Raw genomic sequence first — 17,251 nt, forward strand, 5'->3', positions numbered from 1 at the left:
CGGGGAGGAAGGGAGGAAAAACCAGAGACGGGGGACGAGGCGGCGGCGCTGGGCTCAGCCCGGCTCCGGCGGCGGAACAGGGGCGGGCGGCGGTGGCGAATCTGCGGGCCGGGCCGGTGGCGGGGTTCTCCGCCGCACTTTCGCCACGGCGGGAGGCGCGGGGAGGCGGCGCCCAGCGGGAGGAAGAAAAAGAAGGAAGACGCGCGGAAAAAAAGCCATTGAGCCCCACGAACCGACCCCGGAGCCTGGTGTATCGTGCCTCGTCCCCCTCGCTCCCGGTATCGCGAATCTGCGGCGGCGAACGAGCAGCCCGCGGCAGAGCCGCCCGCCCGGCGCGCTGCGCATGCGCGGCCGCCCCACGCGCCACCGGCGGCCTCAGGCGGGAACGGGGACGCGGCCCGGCGGTACGGGGTGTCCCCCGCCGTGCGGGCCGTCGGGTCTGTGGGGTGTCGTGTGGGGCTGGGAGGGTCTGTAAGGGGGGCAGGGACCTGGGGGGGCACTGGGAGCCGTGTTGAGGGCGGGGGGATCTCTGTGGGGGGGGCTATAAGGGGTATTGGGAGCTATAAGGGGGGGCAGTGACCTGGGGGGGGGGGGGGGCACTGGGACCCCTGTTGAGAGCGAGGGGTGTATAAGGGGTATAAGGAGCTATAAGGGGGGGTAGGGACCTGTGGGGGGGGGGGCACTGGGAGCCCTGTTGAGGGCGAGGGGATCTCTGTGGGGGGTCTATAAGGAGCTGTAAGGGGGGGGCAGGGACCTGGCCGGGGGGGGGAGGCACTGAGAGCCCTACGTAGAGTGGGGGAGGGACCTTTGGGGGTCATGGGACTTGGGGGGGGGGGGGTGTCACTATGGGAGGCATGTGGGAGTGGAGGAGCTCTGGAGTGGGGAGTGGAGGTTACTGGGGGGGTTTGGGGGACTCTGTGGGGCTCGGGAGGGGGATTATGGGGGGGAGCTTTTGGAGATCCTGGGGGGTACAGAGGGGTGCGTGGGACTGGGGGTCTGTTTGGGGACCAGGAAGCCTCATGGGGGGCGGGGGGGGGGGAAGGCTTGGGAATGTTGGGGGCCCCGGGGGGGGACATACGACACGTGTAGGGTGTCAAGGGCTTGGGGAGCTGTGTAAAGGGGGCTGGAGGAGCAAGTGGGGGCTTTCGGGGGTTCCACAGGGTGGGGGTGTCACAGGGATCCAGCTCCTGGCAGGGGACGGAGGCTATAAGTGACCACCCCCCCCTTTTTCTCCCCCCCCAGGAGCCACCATGCCGGTACCGGTGCCGGTGGGGGTCCTGCGGCTGCCACGGGGCCCTGACGGCTGCAGCCGGGGTTTCAGCCCCACTTCGCTCCGGTTCCAGGCGCTGCTGGGGGGGGACACGGTGGCGGCGCAGGGGGCGCGGGCAGCCCTGAGGCAGCGGTACCTGCGGGGGCTGGCAGCCGCCCGGGGCCGCCCCACGCGGTTCTGCCTGCGGGCGGGGGTCCAGGTGGATGCCGTCTTCGGCGCTGCCGACGTGGAGGCCGTGGCCTTCCAGGTGGACGCCCTGCGGACCCCCCTGGGGGTGCAGGCGGCCGCCCTGCTGCGCTGCGCCGATGTCCTCGCCTACTCCTTCCTCCTCGACTGACCAGTAATTTTTTTTTTTTTTTTTTAAAAAAAACCCCCAACCTTTTCTGACCGTAATTACAACTACATGGCGATGGGGGAGGATTCGGGTTTTCTATCTTTATTTGCCGTCAGCAGAACCGTTGCTGTCTGCATCAGTGCCGGTAGTGAGGGCTCCGGGAGCGGGATCGGGAGCGCCTGCGGAGGAGGGGAGAGGGGTGGGTGAGAGCGAGGGGGTCCCGGGGGAGCCGTGGCTGCCAGGACACCCCCACTTGGGGGGGGGGGGGGGGTGGGAGAGGGGGACGTACCTCCGAGAGGAGCTGTATTCCCGACCTGCAAGGCAGAGGGGACATACTCAGGTGACGCTGTGTCCCGCCACAGCCCCTTTTCCACCCATTTTTTCCCCCAGAATACAGCAGCTTTTCTTTCCCACCCCACAAAGACATGCTGGGGGAGGTGTGCGGGGGGGGTTATCCACCGAACTCCTTTGCCCCCCCCCCCCTCACATCGGTGGTGGGCTCTGGGTGAGCTGGCACTCACCATAGCGTGGGGAAGGGGACGGGGACCGGCTCTGCCGGCTGTACTGCCTCTCCCACTCCTCCCGCTCCTTCTCCCGGCGCTCTCGCTCCCTGCCGAGAAATAAGACGAGACGGGGTTGGGTGCGGGGCGGGGGGGAAAATCACACTGCAGCCCGGACCCACCGGATCCACTAAAGGGCTGGGAAAAGATTTACTTCATGCGGATCTTCCGGGCCATGGCCCGTAGCTCGTCCTCCCGCTCCTGCAAGAGAAGAGCGTCTCGTTAATTGGCTTCGTTAACGGGGCTGGGCACACGGTGCCAGCCTGGCATCCCTGCACCTTCCCTTACCTGTCTCTCGTGCTCCTGTTGCAGCATTTTTTCCTGTGCCGCCTTTTTATCGGCTTTAACTGTTCAAAGATAAGAGGGGGGTGAGAGGGGGCCAGGAAGGGGGCCGGGGGCAGGGGGGGGCGCGGGCGCTGCTTACACTGACGGTTCAGCGCCTTCTGCATGCGCAGCTTCAGCTTCTCCTGCGGCGTCAGCTTGGGCTGCAAACAAACCAGAGCCGCGTGTGAAGGGGGGTGGTGGGGGACGACGACGACGACAAGGACACGGTGCAGCCACGCTGGCCCGGCCTGGGGACCACCCCAGGCTCCCCCCACCCCACGGCAGACACCGGCTTCGAGCGCCGGATCTGGGTACCCACCCGCCTCGCCACGGTGACACCTCTGCGCCCCCCCCGAGCCCCTCTGCGGGGTCCTAGTCTCCCTTGCCCACATTGCCGGGGGCTTCGTTCATGTCCGCACCCTGTCCCCGAGCAACGGGGACCTCGCGTGTCACCCATGGGTGCTGCGGGGACGAACGCTGGCGTTTGGAAGCGTGAGCCGCTCCCCACCAGAACCGCTCCCCACCGGAGCGCCCACAGCCCTGGGAGGCGGCATCTGCACCGGGAACACGCGGGCACGGCCCGAAGGCACTTGGGAACCCCAGGGACAGCCTGAGGGGCACGGAGGGGCCCGTGGAGCCAGAGAGGAGCGCTGTGCCCTGCACCCCCTCAGCAGCCCCCCTTTGAGAGGGGCGAGGGGCTCTGCCAGCCCCCTGCCACCGCCTCCTTGCAGCAGCCTGAGGACCCACTAGGCATGGGGACAGCCACTGGTGACAGCCTGGACCCAGCACAGCAGGGCAGGCAGCCCCTGGCTTTGGCACAGACGGCACCCAGTGCCAGACGGATCCCCGGGGTCCCCACTGCCCCCCGCCCGCCCGCAGCCGGGACTGCCCCGAGCGGCCCGTGGCCCCGCTCCCGCCCGGCAGCCTCCCAGCTCCAAGGAGGGAGCAGGACTGGTGCCCAGCCGAGGAGGGGGACGCAACAGGTCACGGGGGCACCTGGCACCAGTCCCGGCACCTCTGCCAGCCCATCCACCACCGTGTCCCTGAGCCTGCTCTGCAGTGATGCCAATTAAACAGGTGAGGTTAAATTCTTACTGACTTTGGCAGCTCCTGTCTCTTTACCAGCAGCAGTGTCAGCCCTGAAAGGGGAGAAAGAGCACGGGGATCAGCGCAGGGGGCACGGCGCGAGGGCTGCTTACGCCCCCCCCCCCCCCGCCAAGGCTGTCCCCGGCTCTTCCCCTCCCTCACTTTTTCAGTTTCTCCCCCACGGCGGGCGACGCTGCGGGCCTCGGTGGTTTCTCTCGCACCGGAGACACCGACTTGCTGCGGCTCCGCGAATCGCTGGGACTTCGGCTGCTCTGGCTGCTGCTCCAGTGGCGGCTGGACCTGGCGCCTCGCCGGTAGCGCTCCCCAGACCTGGAACGGCTCCTGCACGCAGGGAGTCACGGTCACAGGGGATGTCGGGGGGGTACCCAAAGGCTGACTGGGGCCTCCCCACCCCAGCAGCGAGTGGAGACAGTGCTGGGGGAGCTCACAGCATCCTGCAGCCCCTGGGGTGAACCCACCCACTAGCGGGGTGAGCAATGGGACATTTTCCCCTTGATCTAACACTGGCGAGATCTTTTTTGGATACAGGGACCAGTGCGGGACGCCCAGCAACAAACTGGGACCAGCCTGGCAGGGGCTAAAGCACCCAGCGGAAGGAAGAGGCTGAGCCATGTGGGCTTGTATGGCCCGAAGAGGCGGTGGAGGGGACGCATCTGGGCGACGAGCCACCAGTAAAACTCGCCATGGGGATGGCCAGTGAAGAACTGGGGCGAAACAGGCAGAAACTGGGACAGCCGAGGGCAGAGCTCACCTGGAGCGGCGGCGGGAGCTGTAGCGGTACCCCCGGTCAGGGGAATAGGATCTGGAGCGGCGCCGGCTGTCCCGCGAGCCCCCTCCCGAGTAGCGGCGGCTGCGGCTGCGGGAGCGCGAGTAGCGGCGGCTGCGGGAGCGGCAGTAGCGGCTGGAGCGGTGGTAGCCGCCACCTCGGTGCGAACGGGAGCTGGAGCGGGAGCTGGAGGATGAGGAGGAGGACGGGGAGGTGGAGGAGGATGAGGAGCGTCTCCTGGAAGGGACACATGGGATGAGCCATTGGCACATGGGAGGAGCAAGGAGGGGCTGGGACCATCACTGGCCCCAGCACCGGGTGGTGCCACAGGGCAGGGGCACGGCTGGACCCTGCCAACAGCCCCCGGGGGCACCTCTCCCCTGCCTCGCACCGGCATTGTGCCTCCAGGCGTGGCTGGAATGACCCCGGAGCTGCCCAGTCCTCTGCCAAGGGGCTCCTTTTGGGGTCAGCAAACCCCCCCGGACCCCCAGCCGTGACGGGAAAGGGACTGCGACGGCCACCCCGATTCCCTTCTCGAGCTCTCCAGGAGCTGGCAAGATGCTCTCTCTCTTTTAGGGCAGGAGGCATCTCGACTCACACCCAAATTCCAGCCTCCCTCCCCCCAACCCAGCCCATCTCCAGGAAGACCCAGAGATGCCACGAAGATCCTGTCTGAGCTGGCCAGCACTGCCCTGGCACCGCGGCAGAACCAGGACGGGCACACATCCTGCGCGGCAACACGATGGAGAACCCCACCCGCTCCTTCCCACCGCGTTCCCCCTCCTCAAGAAGTGCCAGCCACGGCTTCGGTAGCTCGCCCGGCCCACTGCCGCCATGCCTCTGCGGGTAAGGGTTGGGAAAGCGAGCCAGATGGGAGAGTTACCGACCGGGACGAGGTGCTATGACCTGCCGCAGCGCTGCCCGGCTGCCCTGGGGCAGAGCGCTGTTTGCCAAGCGTGGTGGCTTTTCCAGAGACACCGCCAGCTTGTGCAGATGCCGCCGCCGCTTCCTCATCGCTGCCACCAAAGCTGGTGATGAAGGTGATCTTCTCCTCGTGGCCGGGAGATGGGGTACGGGAACGGGAGCGGGATTCGGAGGTGGACTCCGAAGGGGAGCTGTGAAGCAGTGAGGAGGAGGTGGCTTCAGCCGCCGAAAACGCTCCCTCCCCAAAAATGGCAGATGCCAGGTCCCCACCGGCCGTGGGCACCTGCAAGAAGAAGTTCTCCACCCCAGCCTGGAGAACTCCTTTGTCCCGAGGCTGCGGCCACTCACCGTTTGTAGGGATCGTAGGTGGGGCTGTCTCTCCGTGCGTAGCTGCGAGAGGAGAGGGCAGTAGGGAAAGAGAAATCGGGAAATCTGTGGGACGTCACCAGGGGACGGAGCCCCCAGGACCCCAGACAAACTGGCACGGGCAACGCCGGGGACGGAGCAGGGTGGAGCCGCCTGGGACAGACAGGAGCAGCCCAGAGCTGTGGCCGAGCTCTGGGAACCCTGTCTTGGCTGCCGGGCCGGGGAGCTCACCTCGGAGGGCTGATCTTCCTCCCTTTCAAGCGTTTCTCCCTGAACTCCCTCCTCTGGCGGCGAGAGCGACGGCCCTAGGAGAGCAGCCTGAGCTAAGAGACGGCACCGGCTGGCGAGAAGCCGCCCCAAGCGTTTGCAGGGCCCCCTCGGGATGCAGAGGTGTCACCACCAGCACTGGGGGGCCACGGCACCCGCACGGGCCAGCCTGGTGCCCTGGGAGGCTACCGGCCAGCCAAGGCTCACAGTGGGAGGGGGAAGAGCTGGCTGGAGCTCCCCTTACCGAGTACATCGCCTTTTCCTCTTCCAGGGCTTTGGCGTTTTTAATAGCTTCTGCCTCCTCTTTGTCCTTCCGTAACATCCTTTTCCCCCCCCCCAAAAAAAAAAAGAGAGACCCTCAATAGCAGCCTACCGGCCAGCACCCCACAAGGGAGCACATGCTTGTGGGAGGTTTTTGAGGACCCCCATCCTAACGAAAGGCACGTCTGCAAAGGATTCAGCCCCCAGTGAGAAGGAGAGGCCCTGGGGAGGCTCCACCAGGCTCCCAGAGCTCTCCCCGGCTGTCCCGGCTGCCGGCCCTACCTGACAAAGTCCCCCTCCGCCATGCCGTACGTGGTCGCCTGCTTGTTCAGGTCAGCCACCTGCTCCTGGTTCAGCTCGTCCACATCCACTTCCACATCTGTGGGCAGAGCGTGGGCAGCTCAGCGCGCCCGGAGCCCCCCCCCACCCCGCAGCAAGGCACATCTGCCAAACCGGGGCGAAGCAGCCCAGCAAGGGAGGGCCGTTACCGATATCGGGGATGACTTCATCCTCGTCCGTGTTGCTGTCTTCCTCAGAGTCTTCCTCCTCCCCCCGCTTCTCCAAGGAGTTCTCGAGCTCAGCCACAGTGCTGTCCTCATACGTGTAGCCGATAGAGGCCTTTTTCTCCGCCAGCCTGGGCACAGATACGTTTAGCCCCTGCCCGCCTCTCCCCTCCGGCGCGGCAGCTCCATGCCAGCAAAGGCGGCATCGGGGCAGAAAGTTTCCTCGGGAAGAAACTTCCTCTGCCTCCCTCATCAGCCACCGCTGCTCCGCTCAGCCCCAGGACAGCCTCGCGGCCACAGCAACGGCCACGGGACAGACATTTCAGCACAGAGACACAGGGGACAACTTCAGAGGGTCACCGAGAGCAGCCGTGGAAGGATGGTGCAGCCAGCGGCTGCTCAGTCCCACCCCGGTAGAGGGGAAACTGGGACCAGTTGAAGAGCGGGTGCTTCGGAGACCCCGGAGCTGCGGTCCCAGCACAGCCCCCGAGGACAGGGACACGACAGCCACCCTCTGTCACCTCTGCTCACACTCACTTCTTTTTTTCATCTTCGTTTGGCTTCTGGAGTCCCCCGTAGAGCTCATCAATGTAGATCTGGTAGAGACACTGCTCCTCCGAGACTGCAACCACACAGGGAAGGTACCAGCTTGCTTCACGCCCACTTGAGAGACAGCAGCTCCGAGAGCTGACTAACCGCAGCTCGTTAGAGGGGATGCAGCTCTCCCAGTTCCGTGCCACCCCCAGAGCAGGGACGAGACCATCCCCTTGCCCTTCGGTTGGCACCACGTCAAGCCGCGTCCTGGACAAGCTCGTATTTCCCCCGAATCGTGGGGGTTCGCCCTGTCTCAGCAGAGCCCCGACCCTCCTGCCTGCACGAGACACTTACTGCCAGCAAAGTCGTTCTGCACCAGGCCTCGGTACCGCTCGTAGTTACACTTTCTCTCGTCAGACTCCTGCTCAGGGGAGCTGGAAAGGAGGAGATGCAGCTTTTGGTGCTCACAAGCCTCTGGGGAGACGGAGGCTCCCCTCTCCCTGGGTGTTTTGGACCGCGGAAAAACCACGGCCCCTTTCTGCTTGGATAAGCAAGATTGAATTCCTCACTGCACAGGTTTTGCAGGCAGAGGATCACGTGCTGGTCTGGGATTCCCTTAAAAAACCCAGCAAAGGGGCTGAACTGCTCTCCAGAGCTTGTGCCGAGGCCGGAGAGGGTAAGCAGGTGCTGGAGCAGCAGCAAGCAGGGGTAGGACGGGACTGCTCTCCACAGAGCCAGCCCCAGCCCTGGGGGAAAAATTTGCCTTCCGTCCCATCCCTGCTTGAAGCAGGACCGACTCCCGCAGCCCGCTCCAGCTGGGCGATGCCTCTCTCCAGAGACAAGAGACCGAGACCCCACCAGCCTCCGGGAGTTGTGCTGGTACTTACTTAACACCCTCAGCCTAATTTTGACCTTTTCGTCATACCCTCTTAGTGCAGACCTCTGCAAAAACCTCAGCTCCGTCCTCTCCAACATTTTAGGTACGGAAAAGCTGCTGCAGGGTTGCCCTTCACCCCACGCTCCAGCCCTACCCGTCCCTCTGTGCTCGCTCCACCTTATCCTCCAGCTACTGGGAGCTCCACACTGGTCCCAGTCCATAAAGTCTAAAAAGCAGCCCTGCCCGCCCTGCAGCGACCCCAGCCAGGCTCGCAGGCGATGAAACCTCAGGCAACCGCTCCAAAACAGACCCAAGAAGGCCTGACGCGGACCCGGCAGCTCCTGTCGCAGCGGGGTGCCCTGGTGCCCCTCAGCTTACATGGGGTTCAGCAGGGGCGGGGTGTACATGGGGATATAGTCCAGGTGCGCCCGCACATCGAAGCGGTCGATCATGTTGTTCGTGTCCCCCTGCCAGGGCATCCTGCGGGGAGAGAGAGGTCGTCAGGGCTGGGGGGCAGCCAGAGACACCACCCCCCCACCCCCCCCCCACCCCCCCGCCAAAACCCGCACAAACCCCGCCTTGACCTTGAGCACCGGCAGGAACACTTGGCTCTCTGGCATTAGTCACTCCCAAACAGGGAGGGAGGAACCAACATCTCCTAGAAGCTCTGGTGGAGGAGGAGCTGAGTCCTCTTTGATGGGCAGAAACCAGCCCCGATTTAATTTCCCGGGGGGGCTGAGCTATGAGGAGCCAAGCAACTGGGAACGTGCTTCTGGCTGGGCGAAAAGCCCTCCCCCCGCCCCCGCCGTTCACCCCTGAACCCTTGCCGTAAGGCTCAGCACCTCTCAAAGATGCTGCGTCTGCACCAGAACCCCTGGGGAAGGCGACGCTTTCGGCAAGGCACCAATCACTCCTCCCGAACCCCCTCGCCGGCCCAGGGAGCAGCACGAGACGCCTCCTGCCCAGCGTGGGGCTACTCACATGTTGACGGGGCTCTCAGCGGCCAACGCAACGGCCGAGTCCAGGTGGACCTTGCAGGCCCGGCCGTGCACCTGTAGAAACTGGGCTGGATCCTTTTTCTAGGAGAAGTAGAAAACCCCAGGGTTAGAGAAGGGGGGGGGGGGGGGCGGGAAAACCCAGAGTAAAAACTCTGAGGGCAAGAAAAAAGGGAGAAGGAACCCTGAGCCTTGGGGAAAAGAGGGAGCGGGAGCCCCAAACCTCAGGAAAGGGGGGAGCCCCAAGCCTCCAGCACTGGAGAAAAGGGCAAGTCGGGATCCCTGAACCTCAGGAAAAAGGGGGAGCGAGAGCCTCGGGTAAGAGAAGGTGCAGGAGCCCTGAGCCTCAAGGAAAAGGAGGAGAACAAAGGGGGGTGCCTTTGCCTGCGCGGGCTTAGGACGCCCACCCAGGGGTACCCCCGCGGGGTCCCCGGGGAGGGGAGGCAGCAGCGAGCACCACAGCTCCTTTATCCCTCACTCTTCCAGCCCCAACACCAGCCACGAAGCGCCCAGGCAGTTCCCCAACACCCCAGGGCACGTCCCACGTCGGGGCTCATTGAGGGATGGTCGGGGGCTACCACTGTCCCTGGGGAGGGCGACGAGGCCAGGGACACTCACGATCTTCTCGTAGTACTCCCTGCGGCGCTCCGCTCGCTTCTTGTAGTCCACCATCATCCCCCGCAGCTTGCGCTCATGCTTGCGGGCTTCGTGCCACATCCTGGCGTCCCCCAGCTGCCACCGGGCCCGGGGGGGCTCCTGCCGGGCACCGAGGAGGAGACAGCGGCGCCGAGACAGCTGTTCCCTGCCTGAGGGCGGAGGGGCTGCGTTAGGGGACACGGAATGACCGAGGAGACCGAGGAGCGTGTGTGTGTGTGGGGGGGCACCCCTGGGTGACGGGGGGACACCGGGCACACCCGGGGTGGGGAGGTAACGGGGGAATGGGGGGGGGGCAGCGGCGCACAGACACTGGGGAAGGGGGAGCCCCGGCACACCGCGGTGGACGTGGCGGGGGGGGAAGACATCGGGCAGCTCTGGTGGAGATGGGGGCGACACACCGGGCACTCTCCGGGGGCGGACGCGGGGGAAGACGACACGGACAACTCCCGGGGCCGGATGGCGGGGGATACCGGGCGCCCCCCGGGGCGGAGACAAGGGAGGCCGCGGGCGCAGGCCCCGGAGAAGGCCCGGCGCGGAAACCCCGACCGCGCCTCACCGTGATCGGGAGCCGCAACCCCGGTGGGTGGGGAGAACCCCCGGGGGGCCGGGGAAGGGCACACGCGGGGGGAGGCGACCCGGCCGCCATTAAACACTCACCGCCGGGCCAACGGCCGTGGGGCGACCCGGAACCGGAAGTGAGGGCACGGGGGAGGGGCGGGGAAAAGGGTCAGAACGCTGCGCATCAGGGGCAGGCGGGTGACGTCGCGGAAGGGCGGGGCCTCGGGGGTACCGCCCCCGGGGGCGGGTCCGCGCAGCCGGTGCCGGTGCCGGTGCCGGTGCCGGTGCCGGTGCCGGTGCCGGTGCCGGTGCCGGTGCCGGGCCTAGGGCTGCACCGGGCCAGGCCGGTCCCGGTCCCAGTGCTCAGGGGATACTGGGCCTGGCCGGTGCCGGTCCTAGGCCGAGGGCTGCACTGGGCCAGGCCAGTCCCGGTGCCGGTCCCAGTCCTCAGGGGATACTGGGCCAGGCCGGTCCCGGTGCCCGTCCCAGGCCCAGGGCTGCACCGGGCCAGGCCAGTCCCAGTGCCAGTTCCAGTCCCAGGTCTATACTGGGCCAGGCTGGTCCCAGTCCCAGTCCTTGGGCTGTATTTGGCCAGACGTGTCCTGGTTCTTGCCCCACTCCCAGGGCTGTTCTGGGCCGCAGTGGTCCCAATCCCACGCTGGGCAAACTGGTCCTGGTGCCCCACCCAGGCTGTGGCCGGGGTTCCCCCATGGGGACTTCCACTGGGAACCAGTTCTCCCAGTATCCCCCGTGTCCACTTTCCCCCCCCAGGGCAGGACGAGGCGGGTGACAGAGTCCATGGCTTTATTCCCCCCCAACCCCATCGCGCAGGGACCCAAAGAACTGGGGTGGTGGCACGTGTTCCCCCTCCCTGGGGGCCACCCTGTGGCCCCCCCAGGGCCACTGGAGGGTGTCCCCCCCCATAAATATAGTGCAAAGCGGCTTGACTGAGGGGGGAAATCCTTCCGGGGGGCTCGGTGCCGCCCCGGCGGGGCCAGCCGGCCCGGGGCGGGGGGGGGGGCAAGGGGGCCCCCCGAGCTCAGAGAGGGGAGGGCTACTGGGGTGCTGGGGGGGCTCAGACGTCTCCGAGGCGCAGGTCGGTGTCCTTGTAGTGGCCGGGGAACATGTGGGTGCCCACCAGGCTGGCAGTGGGGTGGGGGTCGGTGGGGGGGAAGGGGGGGGCACGGGGGGGAGAGCCGTAGGGCTCGGCCAGCAGTTCGGGGCCCAGGCAGGCCGGGAAGTCCGTGGGGGTGTATGGGGGGGGCAGCCCCTCGCGGTGGCCCGGTGGGGACACGAAAGGGACGTAGAGCTGGGACAGGGTGTCGAAGGACTCTGGCTCCCCGGTGAAGAAGGCAAAGGCATCTTCTGTGGGGAGAAAGAGGGGTCAGAGAGGGTCGGGGGGGGGGCCAGGTGGGCCCTTCCGACCCCCCCAGCACACTTATGGGGTGACACCAGGGCTGCAGGGGGGGGACCCAGGGCAGCTCCCCACCCTGAGGATGACCCCAGGACCATGGAGGGCTTGGGGACCTCTCCCAACCCTGGGGGGACCCATCTAACATGGGGGGGGGGGGTGTCCTGGGGAGCCCTACCAACTCCAGGGGTGACCCTGAACCCAGGGGGGACGTGGGGGACGCTGGGCAGGACCCAGGGCTGCGTGGGGGCTTGGGGACCTCTCCCAACCCTGGGGGTGACCCTGGGGCCTTAGGGGGTCCCCGGAGCCTCTCCCAACCCCAGGGCTGACCTGGAGACATCTCCCACCCTTTGCAGGGGGTGCTGTTCTGACCCCAAGTCATGCCAAACCGTCCCTCCCCTACCTCTGCCATGGAGGACATCCACCCCTGTATCCCCCCGCCCCGGCTTTCCCCTTCCCAGGACCCACCTGCCACCGTCAGCGGTGCAAAGTGATCCATGTATCCCGGCGGCTTCTTCCTCCTCTTGGCTTCGATCCCGTAGGGATCTGCGGGGCCGGGGAGAGGGGGGCAGAGTGAGGGGAGCAGCCCAGGAAGGGGGGCTGGTGCTGGGGTGTCCCTCAGGAAGCCTTCTCCCCTCCGGGGGGGGCTCTGCTGGCACCCACCTGAGCCCGAGAGCTCCTCCAGGACGTCGGGCATCCCCCGCTTCCGCTTCACGTTCACCCCATAGGCATCTGCGGGGAGGGCTGGGGGTGAGCCAGGGCCTCCCCCGGGGTCCCTCCCACCCCCTCAGCCTTGTCCCCACGCCGGGAGCCTGTCCCCAGCCTGGAGAGAGCCATCCCCATCCCGCAGGCCTCATATTCCCGTTTCCATCCCAAATCCCCAGCCCAGGTGGGCTGTCCCCATCCCGCGGGCCACATCCCAACCCCGGGGGGTCCTGTCCCCTCTCTGTGTCCCCATCCCAGTGGCCTGTCCCCAATCCCATGGGCTATGACTGACATCTCAGCAGGGTGTCCCCACTCCCTCTGATCCCTTTCCAAGCGTCCCGTCCCCATCCCAGGTGGGCTGTCCCCATCCCACGGGCCACATCCCAACCCCGGGGGTCCTGTCCCCATCCCAGGGGCCTCTTGTCCCCCTCGCAGGGCAGTGGCCGCGCAGGTACCGTGGTCCTTGGGCAGGTAGGTGAAACGGAAGGACTCGCTGCAGACGCTGTCAGTGAGCCGCTGCAGGAAGACCTCCACCTCCACGGGCTCAGCCAGCTCCAGGTGCTGGTAGGGCGGCGTCTTGAAGACGATGGCGACCTGGCGGTGAACGTCGGCCTGCGAGAAGTCCGCCCGCGCCTCCCACGTCTCCTTCCGGAAAACCACCGCGATGTCCTCTGTGGTAATTGGGGCGGGAGGGGGGGAATCAGCAAGGCAGCGGGGGCCACCCCTCCAGCCCTCAAAGTCACTTACCGACATCTGGGGCCCCCCACTCCAGCACCCTGAGGTACCCTCCCCCCCTGCACCCAGGTCCCCCCTTCCTGCCTTCTACGCCTCCCACAAGCAGCCAAGATGGCTCCATCATGACTTGGGGTCTTCTCTCTGGTGCTAGGCCCCCTCCCTCCAGCCCAGGGGCCCTTCCCCTACAGCAGAGGGGCTGGGAGGCTGCAGGACCCCCTTGCTCCCCCCTCTAGCACCCACAGTTCCCCCTCCAGCACCCAGGAGCGTTTAGGAGCCCGGGGGAGGTGGCAGCTCCCAGCTCCCAACCCCATTTGGACCCTCTGCAAAACTTTCCAGCAGCTCCGGCATTCATCATCCTCCTTCACCCCCATCCTGGCTTCCTGGGGGGTAATTTGGCCCCCGAAAGATGCCCTCGGGGTTACGGGGCTGCCAGCTCGCCCCCCCCTACCTTTTTGGACCTTGTCGCAGAGTAGGTAGAGCTCCTCGCCACCCGTGCAGGGACCGCTCTCCTTGTTCATCCGGCAGATCCGCAGCTCCGAGGTGTTGGTGGACTCTGCGAGCAGCGTCACGGCTCAGGCTGGGAGCCGGCTCCCAAACCGCCCCAGCAGCGCGCCGGGGACAGGCCTCAGACTGCGCCAGAGCACCGCGACCAGGCTCGGGCACTGGGGCCATTCCTGTCAGTATCATCTCCTCCCGACCAGCCCTCGTGCTGGGTACCAGCCCCGTGGGATGCAGGTGACCACCCCACCCTGGGCACGGGGGACAAACCCCCACCAGCCATGTGGGACTAACCCTGGCCAAAGCCCGCAGCCTTGAGCCCAGCCCTGGTGTGGAACTGGATGCAGTCTCTCCACCCACCCCATCCCAGACCAGAGAAGATTCTGGGGGTCCGGTGGCCCCGCCGGGGACATGGACACCCCCCCCCCACCGCCACATACTCTTGTCGAAGATGGGCTCCGAGAGCACTGGGCTGAGGTGCCGTGTCTGCCCGGAGCCGTCCTTGTAGGAGGCCTGGAAGCAGATCCTCACCACGTTCATGTCCACCTCCTGATGGTTCTTGAGGGAACCAGCTTGGGGAGAGGAGAGGGGATGGTCAGTGGCTCCATAGGGAGGGGTTGGGGACATCCCCATGGGACCCGGAACCCCTGCAGCGATAGGTTCTCAGCCCCTAAAAACGGCTCCGCTTGAGCCCCCCCCACCTTTGAAGGGGTCAATGCCCAACTGCAGCTTTTTCTCTATCGCCGCCTCGATCTCCTTCTTCTTCACGCACTGGATGCCCAGGTTGCTAAAGCTGCCGGGAGCAGAGATGTGCTGGGGAGGCAGTTCCCCCCATCCAAAACCCCAGGGAACCCGGGCATCCTGTCCCTCCCAGCCTCCCACTGCCCAGGGAACACCCCAAAACCCAGCCCTCGGCATGAGCTGATGCTGGCGTCCCAGTGCAAGGTCTCGGACACAGCCTGGCGCAGCTCCCCGTCAGCAGTGGGACTCATCCTGCCATCGTCTACCTGTGCTTGGGGTTTGTCTGGGGCTTGAGGACGACCTCACAGAGCCCGTTGCTGCAGTCCTTGCCCACCAGGCCATGGGGGTGGACGCGGTAGGGCCAGTCCTTCCACACCAAACACGCCGTCACCTTCACCTCAGGGATCGTATGGCAGTTCCGCAGCTGGGGAGACACGAGCTGTCAGCACAACCCCAGGTACTACACCGACACGGGGGGGGGGCCCGTGCCCAGACAAATGGAGGGGGGGGAAAGTGCTCCAGCACCTACTGGGGTCTGACCACCTCCCCCCATGAGGCCCTGGCACTACCCCACCGGGGCTGGGCATCTTCCAGCACCCAGCTGGCACCCACCACCCCGAGGAGACACGAGCCATCAGCACCTCCCACCATAGGAGGCCCCTACGCTCAAGGATGGGCGCTGAGCACCCCGACACTTGTGGGGCTCACACATCCCCCCCCGGCACCCACGGGGCTCTGGCAACCCCATGGAACTCTTCTGCCACCCCCAAGCCTCAGCCCGCCCACCCTGGGCTGCATCCAAGCCGCTCACCTCGATGGCCGGCAGTGTCTTGCTGGCGTCGGTGCTGCTTTCGCCCAGGATGCTGCCGGCCGAGCGGCCCTCGCACTCGTAGCGGAATCGCATGCCCCGCTGCTTGGGCTGCTCCGTGATCACCAGCTTGGGCGGCTCCAGCAGCTCCTCCAGCTGGTCCTTGCTGTGCCCGGCAGCCGGAGACCAGCGGTGCCGCCCGCCAGCGCCTGTTGTGCCCCGCGGCACCAGCTTGGGCGACAGCGAGAGGGTGCTGAGGCTCTGGGTGAGCTGCGGGGACCGCGTGTTGGCCGGCAGCACCGCCACACCATAAGGCGCCAGCCCGGCTGCCAGTGGGCAGGGCTCAGCCGGGCGCAGCGGCCGGGTGGCCACCACGGGGCTGGAGCCACGGGCCACCAACTTGGCTGAGCCTTTGGGCAGCACTTTAGGCAGGGCAGGAGCTGGATCCGGCTGGAAGCCATCCTCCTTCATGACCTCTTCGATGATCTCTGTGGGATGAGGAGGGCTTCAGGGCAGCCCCGGGATGGGGAGGACCCCGAGTCCTCGCTGAGACCCCTCTGGGCCTGCCGCGAGCCCTCATTTGCCCTGAGCCAGGGGATGGGACAGGACTAGCCAGATCCTGCCTTCTTTCCACCTACAAACGCTTTCTTTGTGCAGGAGGGACGAGATGCCCCATCCCCTACCCCGCACCCCATCGCATTCCCGCGGGGGGTTCATTGCTTCACGGCACACAGCTCTGCACCCTAAATCCTGCTCACGGCCCCCGGAAGGATGGATTCGGCCAGTCTAGGCACACGGGGCAGGGGGGGCCCATCGCTGGCTCCGTCACCTGAGGCTCCAGGATCCTGCTCTGGCTGAGGTTCCCCAAAAACCTGCGGCAAAACTTACCAGCTGCCTGCGTACCCCAGGGTCCACTCACCTAAATCATCTGAAAAGACAAAATCCCCCGTGAGTCTCCCTCCAGCACCTCCCCGACCCACGGGGGGCACTGAGGGACACCCCCAGCCTGCAGGGGCCACGTTGGGGTCACCTCTGGTCCCAGGGTCCCAGCCCCCTGGGGAGCCCACCTGCCCCAGGAGGGGACAGCGGGATCCGGGGGGGGGGTGTAGGGGTTTTACCGGTCACAGGTGCGGCGTGTGCCATGGCCAGGCTGGGATCCTGCAGGGCAGCACCTGTGGGGACACGTAACCGTCACCCCATGGAGCACGACTGGGGGTTGGGGCTCAGGGTCGCTCCCCCCACAGCAAAGGAATCAAAGTTCTCCCAGAAGAGGGACTGGGGCCTCCCCAGGATCATGCCCCCCTCCCCCCCCAACAGCAATGAGGGGGTCCCCAGGGCCAGGATCCCCCCAAAGCAGGGATCTGCCCCCTCAGCCGGGATCAGGGGGTCCCTGGCACCATGACACCCCCCGGGGACAGCGGCTGCCCACCCCTGAGGAGATGTCGGGGGATCCCAATCATACTTACTTGCCCCCCCCCCGCCCAGCTCTCTCCGGGCAGGAACCGGGGGTGGGCCCCGGGACCACGCCCCCCCTCGGTGACATCCCCCAGGGCAGGAACCGGGGGTCACCGGGCCCGCCTCCCCCCGGTGACGCCCGTTCCCCGGGCAAGGTCCGCCGGGTCACCCCACAACAAGAAGGCACCGGCCCCCTCCATGCCGCAGGCCCGGGTACTCCCTGGGTAGGCTCCGATCCACCCCCCCCGCCCCCCCAGCAGGTCCCGGTTGTGTCCCCCGCCCCAGGCGGGACCCGGCCCCCTCCTCCCCCAGGACAGGCCCCGGTCTCCCCTTGCAGACAGCCTCCCTCCTCCCGGTGCCGGGGCTCACCGAGCGGCAGGGCCATGTGGTGCCGGTGCCGGTGCCGGTGCCGGTGCCGGTGCCGGTGCCGGTGCCCCCACCCGCCCCCGAGGCCGCGCGGCCGCCGTAGCTGGAAATCCCCGCGCGGGCGGCGCCGCCATTGGCTGCCACCGCTGAGGTCACCGCCGCGGGGCGGGCCGGGAAACCCCGGCGCGGCCGGCGCCGCCATTGGCCCGCCGCCGGTGACGTCACCGCG

General features: G+C 66.8%; 3 protein-coding genes across 9 annotated transcripts; 1 reads left to right on the top strand and 2 right to left on the bottom strand.

Moving 5' to 3' along the window:
• Positions 1 to 103: 103 nt before the first annotated feature.
• GEMIN7 (gem nuclear organelle associated protein 7) lies at positions 104 to 1,688 on the top strand. 2 transcript variants are annotated; one of them, XM_074567395.1, is made up of 2 exons: positions 104 to 437; positions 1,243 to 1,688. In XM_074567395.1, exons 1-2 carry the CDS (start codon positions 344 to 346, stop codon positions 1,605 to 1,607), a joined length of 459 nt encoding a protein of 152 aa, XP_074423496.1. In that variant the 5' UTR covers positions 104 to 343; the 3' UTR covers positions 1,608 to 1,688. The 2 variants fall into 2 exon arrangements, with proteins under 2 accessions (XP_074423496.1, XP_074423495.1); XM_074567394.1 differs by having other exon boundaries at positions 219 to 404.
• On the bottom strand, positions 1,638 to 10,496 carry CLASRP (CLK4 associating serine/arginine rich protein). Of its 4 annotated transcripts, none has more exons than XM_074567392.1 (21): positions 10,403 to 10,496; positions 9,707 to 9,894; positions 9,075 to 9,172; positions 8,472 to 8,573; positions 7,571 to 7,650; positions 7,220 to 7,304; positions 6,668 to 6,813; positions 6,462 to 6,558; positions 6,163 to 6,241; positions 5,883 to 5,956; positions 5,634 to 5,675; positions 5,249 to 5,476; positions 4,347 to 4,598; positions 3,737 to 3,916; positions 3,588 to 3,627; positions 2,589 to 2,649; positions 2,453 to 2,511; positions 2,319 to 2,365; positions 2,126 to 2,214; positions 1,894 to 1,918; positions 1,638 to 1,783 (listed from the first exon to the last, which is right to left on the bottom strand). In XM_074567392.1, the coding sequence occupies exons 2-21, from the start codon at positions 9,803 to 9,805 to the stop codon at positions 1,741 to 1,743; spliced, it is 1,926 nt and encodes a 641-aa protein (XP_074423493.1). In that variant the 5' UTR covers positions 9,806 to 9,894; positions 10,403 to 10,496; the 3' UTR covers positions 1,638 to 1,740. The 4 variants fall into 4 exon arrangements, 2 of the variants coding, with proteins under 2 accessions (XP_074423493.1, XP_074423494.1); XM_074567393.1 differs by lacking the exon at positions 10,403 to 10,496 and adding an exon at positions 10,302 to 10,367; XR_012584623.1 differs by having other exon boundaries at positions 1,686 to 1,783; positions 3,584 to 3,627.
• A 597-nt stretch (positions 10,497 to 11,093) lies between these two features.
• RELB (RELB proto-oncogene, NF-kB subunit) lies at positions 11,094 to 17,195 on the bottom strand. 3 transcript variants are annotated; one of them, XM_074567301.1, is made up of 12 exons: positions 17,026 to 17,195; positions 16,320 to 16,373; positions 15,205 to 15,689; positions 14,660 to 14,817; positions 14,354 to 14,445; positions 14,093 to 14,224; positions 13,603 to 13,707; positions 12,875 to 13,090; positions 12,378 to 12,446; positions 12,183 to 12,260; positions 11,598 to 11,668; positions 11,094 to 11,206 (listed from the first exon to the last, which is right to left on the bottom strand). In XM_074567301.1, the coding sequence occupies exons 1-12, from the start codon at positions 17,039 to 17,041 to the stop codon at positions 11,108 to 11,110; spliced, it is 1,575 nt and encodes a 524-aa protein (XP_074423402.1). In that variant the 5' UTR covers positions 17,042 to 17,195; the 3' UTR covers positions 11,094 to 11,107. The 3 variants fall into 3 exon arrangements, with proteins under 3 accessions (XP_074423402.1, XP_074423401.1, XP_074423400.1); XM_074567300.1 differs by lacking the exons at positions 11,094 to 11,206; positions 16,320 to 16,373; positions 17,026 to 17,195 and having other exon boundaries at positions 11,243 to 11,665; positions 15,205 to 15,822; XM_074567299.1 differs by lacking the exons at positions 11,094 to 11,206; positions 16,320 to 16,373; positions 17,026 to 17,195 and having other exon boundaries at positions 11,243 to 11,668; positions 15,205 to 15,822.
• Between the last annotated feature and the right edge of the window lie 56 nt (positions 17,196 to 17,251).

Source organism: Larus michahellis, chromosome 26, assembly GCF_964199755.1.
Source record: "Larus michahellis chromosome 26, bLarMic1.1, whole genome shotgun sequence".
In the NCBI taxonomy this organism is placed as follows: Eukaryota; Metazoa; Chordata; class Aves; order Charadriiformes; family Laridae; genus Larus; species Larus michahellis.